Genomic DNA, 11,678 nt, shown 5'->3' with positions numbered 1-11,678 from the left:
CGCTCCCCACTTAAAAGTGCAGAATACTGCAATTTAGCCAAAGGACTGCAAAAGAAAGGCCTGGGGATGTATTTTAAGACACCCCCATACCCACTTGGAACCTACATACCTTGTTCCAATTTGTCCATGTTTCTTTCTCTTGATGTGGACGCTGCACACTTTGAAGAGAGGGGAGGAGTTGCAGGATTCCAATATGTTATGAAACAACTTAATGGTCTCTGCAAGAGCATACCAACTTTATTATTCACCCCACTAATCCTCACCTAGTGGAAACAGGTCCAGGGACAACAGAAGAATGGAACAAGCATTTATTGCACAAAGTCACAGACTCCGTGGCATCCTGTTTCATACACTCTTCTTCAAGAAGATACTGTGGGTTTTCCACTTGGACACGGAGGGACTATCAAAGTAACTTCATCTATAAGGTTTCTCTGTTGTAGAAATTTTCCATTAATTACAGAGGGTTCCTATTTAGGAAGAGGCTGTTGCACAAGGATGTGTTCCTGTTAGTGGCCCAAGGGGGTTTACTGAGCTCACAACTGGAAATGGAGATGTCTGCACCGGAACTACGTTAACACGGCTTTTCTCATGCAGGGCGTCACTATTATCTGGTGAAAGGAGATGTTCTATGAAAAACTTTTCCTCATGGACAAAACTCCACACATTTCTCTCTTTGGTGTTTTCTTTGATGTGAATGAAAGTTGAGAAATATCGGCAACAATCTGTCCACATTTCTATCACTAGCTATATGATATGATGTCTCACCTATATGAGATCTTTCATCGTCAGTGAGCTTTTAATTAATCTTTAAGGTTTTCTGACACTCTCTGCTGTGGGAAGGCAAATATCAAACTAAGTATTCAGGTACATGATAAAACAAATGCTATATCAGGGAATGAGGGAGGAACAAATACAAGCTGAAATTCCTCCTGAAATAGGCCCAAGGGGTCAAGTGCCAAGCGAAGATCTTCAGGGGCCTTCACAAGTCTTGGATTCTACTTCCTAACTCTTCCATCCTGAGATAAGCATAAGGTTGAAAATAGAAATAAACTTGGCTTCATTTGCAAAATAATTTCCTTTTTGGTTTATTTCCTGATGATTCTCAATAAAGTCAAAGGAAGACCTGGCTTGAGGGAACTTCAGTTTTCAAACTGTTCGCCCCTGGCTTTATGCTCTCTTTCTCTCCTTTCTTGGTGTCCCCATCTCTCTTTTTCTTTGGCTCACAATATTTTGGCACCAAAACAGGGACCTGAAGAGGAGGTAGTCTTTCCCTCTCTCTCTTGCAGACACCAGGAAACCGCAAGGGAATTCACTCTGGGTAAGTGAAACTTTAAGAAAAAAAAAGGCAGGGTCCTGAAGAAATCCTCAAACTCTGTATTTTGCTAGAAATAGAGGGGTAGAAGTAGAAAAGAGTGCATGAGGTTTTCTTCACGCCTTGAATATTGATATAAATTCTTGGTTAGAGGTAGAAAAGGTTTCATGAGAATTCTCTCACACTCTGGAATTTAATAAACTTAAAGACTCAGAGGCAGAAGTGAAAAGAGCTGTGGGGAAGAGCCCATCCTCTGAAGCTCAGTATATTTCATTATTTAAAGAATTGCTTAAGAGTTCAGAGGTAAAAGAGAATGGTCATTTTTGAAATTGTTTCATTATGTGCAGAAACACTGTTACTGGATTACGCCTGTAGGTAGAGCACATAAAAAAAAGAGAACAGATTCCTATCAATTTTTGGCCAGTATGGGCTTTGATAAGAAATGTAACAAGGTCTGTGCAGGATTGTATTTATAATCTGAAAAAATTGCAAAAAGAGATGGATGAGTCTTTGCATAAATATGAATTAAGTGCTATTACATTTAAAAAGATTAAAGCTAAAGGCAAGAAACCACCTTCGTCACCTTTATAAAGAGCCTTAGGAAGAGCAACAACAGAGAGATTGATTCTAAGGCTCAAAGCAGAAGTCTGTAAATGTTTGCATTGATTGTTTTATTTTTTTTTAAGTTTGCTGTTGTTGTTTCTCTGTTTGCTTTTTGTCTTAAGTTTAATGCAATAATAGTTTTGAGGTCAGAGAATCTGACCATTTCAGAAAAACAAGAGAAGTGAAAAAATATAAGAATGAAGTTAACTGAAAATGTTTAATTTAGAAGATGAAGCAAAAAAACTAGTTATAAAGATAGATAAATTAGAAGCTGAAGCTGAGAAATTTTAAAAGGATAAAATCTCTAAATTAGGAAAAAAAATCTTTCAATTAGAAAAAAATTAAAATAGACTGCATGTGGTGATCATAAAGCTGGCTAGTCTTTACTTTGTCATAGTCAGGAATACCAAAGATAAACACACAACAAGTCTTTCACAGATAAGGTAACCTAGAAGTTTAGAAGCAGATAAATAATTTATGGAAAATATCAGATTATTGGCAGGAAGCTTATGCAAATTATATAGGAAAAATTTGTAATTCTTATGCTTTAGATAAACTTTTACAATTTATAAAACAGACTAAATGGATACTACCAACTAAAGTAAAAACTTCACCTTTGCAAGCAGATACTTATATCGAAACAAGTAAGATGGATTATGCAGATTATACAAATGGTTAAGATAATAAAATAGATAAAACTAACTTGACTTTTCTTCAACAGGCTGAATTATATGCTATTATGTTATTGCAAGATAAAAACTTTCCATTGAATAGTTACTGATTCACAATATGCTGAGTTTACTGTTAGAAATACAGAAAAAGTATATATTCCTTCTCAAGATACTAATATTAGTATGTGATTTACTATGTTACAAGTTTTAATTCATCAACTAGAATCTCCTATATATAACACTCATATTTCAGCTCATTCTGGCCTTCCAGGACCAATGTCACAATTAAATGATAAAATAGATTGAATATTACTAAGAAATGTTAAAGTTAGTGAAGATTTTCATCTCCATACTCATTTAAATATTCATGAAATTATGAAAAAATTTGGAATTACATGGCAACAAGCTCGAGAGATTATAATAGATGTCATCAGTGTGGTCCCATGAATGCACCACCTTATGAAAAAGGAGTCAATCCTAGAGGTGACATAAAATGTATTACGGCAAATGGATGTTACTCATATTTCATCACTTGGGAAGTTACAGTATGTTCATCATACTACTGATGCTTTTTTAGGCTTCCAAGGGCCACTGCTTTATCAGGAGAAAAATCAAGAGTATGTAATTCAACATTTAATTGAAACCTTTAATGACCATTAAGTAATAAAACTGACAATGCTCCTGCTTTTAACTCTAAGAAAACAAATTCTCAAGAAATGGAACATTAATCTTATTAGTGGTGTTCCTTATAACCCCCAAGTATAAGCTATAATAGAAAGGGCTAATTTGACTTTACAAACTATCTTGAAAACACAAAAAGGTGGAGATGGGATAGGACGAACATTATCTCCTTGAACTATTTTACAAAGAGCCTTATATACTTCTATGTTTAAAATACTAATGAAAAGGGGGAAACTCCAGATGAAAGACAATCATATAAAGAATTGAATCAGCTTTAATATTTCAGGGAACGTTTAACTAATGATGGAAAAAAGGATTTGTTATTAGGTGGGGTCTATCATTTGCTTATATTTCTACAGGTTCAGAAACACTCTGAGTGCCACCCAGGAATGTGAAACCCCGAGATGAGCTGAAAGAGGCCACACTTGGACAAGGAAGGAGTTGTGGAATGGATGAGCATGGTGACAGCTGAGCAGTATCAAACACAGGGACCATTACTGGAGACTAAAAATGCTGAGATACCCACATGGGGCCAGATAAAGAAATTAACGATGGAAGGGAAAAAAGTATTACAAAAGACAAGGGAACCAATATCTTCTGAACATTTGTTTTTGGCTACGCTTGCTGTAGTGAGTCAGGTAGGAAGGGCAGATAATACGAGCTACTGGGCATATATTTCTAATCCTCCATTATTAAAAGTAGTTCGTTGGTTTGATACTCCTGTACCTATTTATAATAATGACTGTCAGTACCTTCCAGGTCCCCAAGATAACAGGGGACACCTTAAAACTAAAGAAGAAGGAATGATTATTTCTAATTATAGTGTTGGCACTGATGATTTTGGCATATGCATTGAATACAAATCCAATTGTTTGAAAGTTGAAGCTCAGGCATGGCTTTATAAAATTTTGGGTAATATTATGTCTCTCTATTATATATTCCAAGGGTATGGTTTTCATGGAAACACCAGTAAAATAATTTTAGGTTATCCTGATGTTCCTCCCTATCAGTTGCCTTCTTTCTCTTTTATTAAAAATGAATATATTGGAAACAATGTCAAGGAGAGGAAGTTTTAATTAGTACTTCCAGTGTACATCATTGATTGGAGCCCTGTTGATTCCAATTGTCAGCAGAAAGGAATTAAGAATTTAAGACAGTGTAAGGAAGGCAACGAACTTATAACTGCTCATGCTAATAACAATATATCATGGCATGAAGGAAGAATGGTGGAATTGTATCCACGTTTACAGCATTTTTCTTACCCAAAACATTTGTGGAAAATAAAAACTGCATTGAGACATATATCTATATAGATTGGAAATTATTCACACGGTCATATTCACAATGTTACTAGCACTAAATGTAAAAGAAATTAAACCAATTATATTAAAGTCTGTGGTTCATTACTTTATGTATTTTTGAAATGTTCAACTCGATGGGATTCTAAAAATTTAACACTGTAGTTGTTGTTAAGTGCTGTCGAGTTGCAGGAGACTCATAGTGACCCTATGAAGGAGAGTCCTCAACACTTGTGTATCTCTCATCCTCTCTCCAGGTTCCTGGGTTTTCTGGAGGCAAGCTATTATGGAAGTGGATGCCGCTCCTGCTTCCAAGCTTGCGTTAGTCAGAGAGATTCACCCAACACTGTCTTGCATGGGGAACCAATCATTAACGCATTTGACACATCAGTGTCACAGTGTTATATCTGTTTAAATTCTTCTATTATTTTATCATTTAATGAAAGTATTTACATATTAAGATCCTGATTTGGATTATGATTGCCAGCAAAATTAGAGAGAAAATGGCATTCCCTGAAAGTATGATTTTATAACAATTGGAAACATAATCATTAAAAAGGAGAGAAGAGTCATTTGAATTATCATTACAGCAATTTTAGGAATTATCGCCATCTGCCACCGCTGCTATAGCTGGCATGGCTTTAATATCAAAGAATTCAAGCCATAGATTATGTGAAACATGGCATCAAGATTCTGAAAAGCTATGGTCTTTTCAAAAACAAATTAAAATGTGATTGGAATACTGTGTGGTTTTGCATTACTCCAGTAAAGTGGAATGAAACAGAATGGAATTGGCATAAGATCAAGACCATATTATGAATCATGGGTTCAGAGAAGAAATTACAAGCTCAGATCCATTCCTACTTTTGATAAGCAATTGAATTATTTTAACAACGTCAATATCCCAAATAGGATAAGTGAAGGAATATCTAATCTGAATCCTTTTGATCATATGGACATTTTTGGAGGTACTTCTGTGATCTTATGCTGTTTGGATATAAAGGATGGAGAAAAAAAACAAGCAATAATGAATCATAGAAGAGCCATGCTCACCTTGATGACAACATAATTATGATAAAAACAAAAGGGGGGAAATATGAGAAGCCAAATTGTTGTTGTTGTTGATTGCCTTCAAGTAGAGCATGACTTACAGTGACCCCATGAACAAAAGGCCTGAAACCTCTCTACAGCCATCGACATTTATCAAAGTTCATAGTTTCCAGAGTCATCTTATTTAGAAAGTGGATGCCACTCCTGCTTCCAAATCTGTCATAGTATGTTACCGTTATATGCCATTGAGTGGGCAGTGATGTATTGCGACGTTACGTACAGCAGCTCCGAACCCTTCACTGTCCTGAGCCAGTCTCACTAACTCTGACACACCAACCCCCATTCCAACTAAATATTAATTTAAATGATACACAAAATGCTATATCAGGAAATGAGGGAGGCACATATACAGGCTGAAATTCCTCCTGGGACAGGTTGCAGGGGTCAAGCGCCAAGGAACATCTTCACAATCTTTTTGCATTTGCTAACTTCTTCCTCCTGAGATAAGCAGGAGGTTGACAATCAAGATAAACTTGGCTTCACTTGCAAAAGAATTTGCTTTGTGATTTATTTCCTAGTGATTCTCAATAAAGTCAGAGGCTGGAGGGAACTTCAGCCTTCAAGCTATTCATCACTTGCCTTTGCACTCTGTTCTTTCTCTCCATTCTTGGTGTCTCCATCTCTCTTTCCTCGGCCAACCACAATCCGCAATGAAATGGTTTGTAGCCCATGAATTTTCCAATGTCTATTAAGACTTGACTGCTGGGCATCAGATTTTCCACATTCAGTACATGAAAATTAAATCTTGCCTGGCTGAAGTCTTTGATGTGCAATGAGGAATGACTTTTTGGTTGAAGACTGTAATGAATTCACTGCCAATACGAGGATTCCTTCCACACTGAATGAGTTCACTGATGTCCAGTGAGTTTTACCTTCTTCCTGAAACCTTTTCCACACTCACTGCACACAAAGGATCTCTCTGCAGTATGTGTTAGCGGTGGACTGGGAGCTTTGCCTTCCTGAGGAATTCTTTACCACCGTCATAGGGCTCCTCCTCCCTGTGAGTTCACTGATGGGAGCCTGAGGCCATCTTTCCACATGAAGAATTTTCCACATATCCTGCACATATAGGCTTTCGACTCAGTAGGAGACTGTTAACTAGTGTGGTATGTCTTCTGATGAAGACCTTTAAACACTCACTGCATTTACAAGGTTCACTGGTGTATGGCATTATGAGTTCCCTGGTTCATAGTGAGCCCTGCCTTACGGGTCAAGCACGGACAGCATTCTGTGCATGTAAAGGGTTTCTCTCCACTACAAGTTCCCTGATGAGCTCTGCCACACTCACTGCATTTATCTGGTTTCTCTACAGAATGAGAATGCTGATGGAAAGTGAGAACATTATACTTCATGTAGCCTTTTCCACACTTCCGGCCCACATATGGTTTCTCCCCGGTGTGAGTTCACTGATTAGCAGTAAGTTCTCTCCTCTGGATGAAGTCTTTCCCACATTCACTGCATTTGTAGGGTTTCTCTCAATGTCAGTTCCTGATGGACAGTGAGTCACGCCTTGTTGATGAAGCTTTTGCCACAGGCTCTACATAAATGCCTTTCTTTTGTGAGTGATCTGATTTCTGTGAATTGGGCCTCAGTGCTCTTGGGTTCCCTGACTCTCAGGGAATGTCATTTTAGTACTAGATTAGTCACTGTCACTGTACAGCAATGTTTTCTCATCTGCACTGATCTCAGCAGAGTGCTCTATTTGTTGTTCTGTGTGGTTGGGTTGTTTTTTTAATGGTGGACTGTTGGTAAACTGAAATGTGATTTCACAGTTTTTTCAGAAAATTGAAAAACACCATGGTTTTCCATAAAATGAAAATGAGGTTTTTGCTGAAGATCAGTATTTTCCAGAAATCTTCTTGGACCTCTGGTTCTCGGGGAACCATGAGTTCAGTACAAAATTGTTCACGGTCACCATGGGGAAGGTTTTCACACGTGCAGTGAGATTTGTCTGCTGCACGAAACATTTAGCACATTCACCACATTTATAGGGCTTCTCGCCAATATAGGTTCATTGATGGACAGTCTCCCTGATGAATCTTTTTCCACCTCCACTGCAATCATAGGGCTTCTTGCCAGAGTGAATTTGCTGATGGACAATGAGGGTATTCTTCCTGATGAAGCTTTTTCCATATTTCCGACACATGTAGGGTCTCTCTCCTGTATATGTTTGCTGATGAAAAATGAGCTCTGTCTCCTTGATGAAGCCTTTTCCACATTCACTGCTCCCTTCAATGAATCTGCTGATGGACAGTGAGGCTTTTCATCTTGATGAAGGCTTTTCCACACCTCTTACACACATAGGGTCTCTTTCCTGTAGGAGTTTGCTGATGAACAGTGAGATCTGTCTTCCCAATGAAGCTTTTCCCACATTCACTGCAGTTATAGAGTCTCCCCCCCGGACTGAATTTGCTGATAGACAGTGAGGTGAATCTTATTGATGAAGTCTTTTCCACACTCCTGGCACACATGGGGTCTCTCTCCATTTTCAGTTCGGTGACGAACACTGCGATTTGACTTCCTGATGAAGCATTTCCCACATTCGCTGCAAATATAGGGCGTCTGCCTGGAGTGAATTTGCTCATGGACAGCGAGGTTCTTCTTCCTCACGAAGCCTTTTCCACACTCCTTGCACACATAGGGTCTCTCTCCCGTATGTGTTCGCTGGTGAACAGTGAGCTCTATCTTCTTGATGAAGCCTTTCCCACATTCACTGCAGTTATAGGGCTTCTTGTCTGAGTGAATATGCTGATGGAGAGTGAGGCGATTCATCCTAATGAAGGCTTTTCCACACACCCCACACACATAGGGTCTCTCTCCAGTATGAATTCGCTGATGGACAGTGAGGTTACCCTTTGCAATGAACCGTTTTCCACAGTCCTTGCACACATGGGGTTTCTCACCAGTATGAGTTCGTTGATGGACATTGAGGTAACTCTTTGCGATGAACATTTTTCCACACTCCCTGCACACGTAGGGCTTCACTCCAGTGTGAGTTCGCTGATGGACAGTGAGACTTGAGTTCTTGGTGAAGACTTTGCCACAGTCGCTACATACATGGGATTTCTTTATTTTGTGAGTTGTCTGATTGCTATGGAGTATGGCCTCAGTGCCCTTTGCTTTCTGACTTTCAAGGAAAATTTCAGTCCAGAATTGGTCATAGTCACGGTGGAACAAGGTCTTATTATCTCCACTAAGCTCAGCAGAGGGCTTTACTTGATTGCTATGTCTCTGGTGGATGACAGGTAAAGTGAAATTTGATTTCATAGTTTTCTCAAGTAATTCAAACATACCATGGTTTTCGATGAAATCAAAATGAGTTTTGCGTTGATTCTCAGTATTTTCCAATGGATTAAGGTTACTGTGCTCCAGTCTATGTAACATTCTTTCATTAGAAAATAGGTCAAGCAGATGATCATCAACAATCGGGACGTCTAGGAAAGAAGAAAATAATAAATTGCCAACACATGATTGGAAATTAAGCCAGGAAAAGGAAAAAAGACCCAAAACATTAGATACATAATTTGAAATTTTAGTAACTACATTTCAATGGCCTACTAGTATGTAGTTAGACTGCAATCCCAAAGACACGCATTTCCAATCCACCAGATGCCTTATGAGATTAATGATGGGTCACCTCCTCCTATGCAGTTAACTGTCTCTGAAAACCCTAGTAGGGTCAGGTATGACTCAGTTCCTACTCCAGGGCACACAGCTAAAACAACAATGTTTGGATATGAACGAAAACAAAATATCACACTTACTAATAAAAATAACACAACAAAGAAGTAAAAACATTTCTGTAGGATTAAGGTACAGAGCAGTAGAGCATTGCTTGGTTAACTGAAAATAGGCATCTGAAGGTACCATATATTCCTAGTAAGATGAGCAGTATTATCCCCACTAGAGGTCGGCTAATGGCAATGAGCTTGGCTGAAGAGGAATAAGATGAGATAATCTGTGACTCATGACCACAGATATGATGGTTTCTAAAATAGGACTCATCACCATAGAGTTGGAACTGCCTTATAGCTTGAGGACTTGCTGCGGAAGATCAAGGAATGCAGCCTTCAGTATGGATTGTGTCTCAATATCAAGAAACTAAAGATTCTTGCTACTTGGAACATCAGGCAGTGTCACGACGGATGGAGAGGAGATTGAAACTGTCAACAGCTTCATCTTGCTTGAGTCCACAATTAACACCCTTGGTTTGAACAGTCAGGAAATCAGGAAACACATTTGCACTGGGAAAATCTTCACTTAAGGACCTTTCCAAATTATTGAGGAGTAGTGATATCAGTTTGAGGATTATGGTGTGTCTGATTCAGACCATATTTCTAATTACTAGCAATGCATTGAAGACCAGGACAATGAATAAGGATGACAGAAAAAGAATTGATGCCGCTGAGCTATGGAGAAGAGCACTTAACATACCATGGATGGCCAAGAGGATGAACTGTCTTAGAAATGGCACAGCTGGAGTGCTCTCTGGAGGCAAGAATAATGAGTCTTTGCCTCACATACTATGGACTTGTTACTAAGAGGGGCTATTCCTTGGAGAGAAACATGATGTTGGAAAGGGTGGAGGGATGGCAAAAGGTAAGATCCTCAACCAGGTGGACTGATAAGGTGACTGGGCTGTCCTGTGTCAGGAAGTGTGAGGATGGTGCAGGAAAGGACTGGATTCAGATTTTCTGTTCATAGTGTTGTTATCAGTCCTATTTGGCTTGGAAGCACCTAACCACAACAAAGCTGACCTCTAGTGGACTTTCAGAAGAGGTGAGTCACATGGAAGGCCACTGCCCATCATTCTCTGTGGAAAATCCGATGAATTTGAATTACATGCCTTTGGATTTAAACACAACTCCTTAACCATTAGGCCACCAGTGATCCCCACAGAGAACACCAAATAAGTCAGTTTTTGACACACACAAATCATTGGTTCAGGACAGATGCATTTACTTCACTAAACTTTACTGGAAAACAAGTACATCCCAAGCACAACTAATTCATTACCATGAAGAAAAATTTAAAGCATTAGGAGAACAAGTTAAAAACAGAAATCACAGCAAGCTCTGGTGGCCTAGTGGCAAGAAGCTGCACTGCAATACCAGAGGCGTGTGGTTCGAATCCTCCAGATGCTCTGCTGGAGAAGGTGGGACAATCTCCTCCTGTGCCTGTCACATCCTATTTGACGGTGTGTACACACACACACACACACACACACACACACACACTCTTTTAATAAACAGATAAATAAAATAAGGGGGAAAAATAAACTACTCAAAATTTAACAAAAACCACAGAATTCACTATATATATATATATATATACACACACACACACACACATAAAAAGGAAGTTTATTAGGAAAAATACTAAGCAGAAAAAACTATGGAGGAATAAGACAGCATTAGTCCAAGACTTACTTGGATGAGAACCTTTGGACAATCTCAGAGTCAGATACAGAAACCGGGGAACAAGATGACAGCACAGAGAGAGCGCGCTATGGGAGCAAAACATCCAGGGAGGCTTGAAATGTTAAACTAGAACACATTACACTAGAAGTGGTTCTGACGTAGGGACCCTCATTAATTTCCCAAGGGTGTAAGGCTTTATGTACAACCCATCTTTCTTCTGTGGAGCAACTGGAGGGTTTGACCTGTTGATTTTGGGGTTGGCAGCCTCAAGTGTAATGGATTAAGTCACCTGACTCCTTAGTTTGCATGCAAGGAAGGAAAAATCTGTATTGCTAACAAGTAGAAGACATCCTGAAGCCTAAGCAACAGGTAGCATAGAGTTTTAGAAGGTGGAATCAATCTCATAGCGAGGGAAATGGGAGGATATGAGGAAGAAAAAGATTTATAAATCCTAGAAAGAAAGCACCATGATGAAATTGAAAAATGCAATAATTCACCTACAACCAGGAGAAGATAACATAGATGAATGGGATCTTCTAAGACTCAAATCCCTATGCACATCCAAAAACTTCTCCAGTAGGGT

At 38.8% G+C, this 11,678-nt stretch overlaps 1 protein-coding gene and 2 pseudogenes across 1 annotated transcript in view; 1 reads left to right on the top strand and 2 right to left on the bottom strand.

Moving 5' to 3' along the window:
* The window catches only part of LOC102851350, an 8,646-nt pseudogene extending 1,053 nt beyond the window's left edge, over window positions 1-7,593 (bottom strand).
* Window positions 1-11,678, top strand: part of LOC102853270 — a 246,556-nt pseudogene that overhangs the window by 66,948 nt on the left and 167,930 nt on the right.
* Window positions 8,058-11,678, bottom strand: part of LOC102850932 (zinc finger protein 613-like) — a 27,676-nt gene continuing 24,055 nt past the window's right edge. The window contains exon 4 of the mRNA XM_006897322.1: window positions 8,058-8,802. Within this exon, the coding sequence (XP_006897384.1) occupies window positions 8,058-8,802 (745 nt within the window). The remainder of the gene's footprint in view (window positions 8,803-11,678) is intronic.

The sequence above is a fragment of the Elephantulus edwardii genome, unplaced genomic scaffold (assembly GCF_000299155.1).
Source record: "Elephantulus edwardii isolate Elephantulus edwardi_28Jun2011 unplaced genomic scaffold, EleEdw1.0 scaffold00208, whole genome shotgun sequence".
NCBI classification, from domain to species: domain Eukaryota; kingdom Metazoa; phylum Chordata; class Mammalia; order Macroscelidea; family Macroscelididae; genus Elephantulus; species Elephantulus edwardii.
The sequence above is the reverse complement of the archived record's forward strand: the minus strand, read 5'-3'. Positions and strand labels throughout refer to the sequence as shown.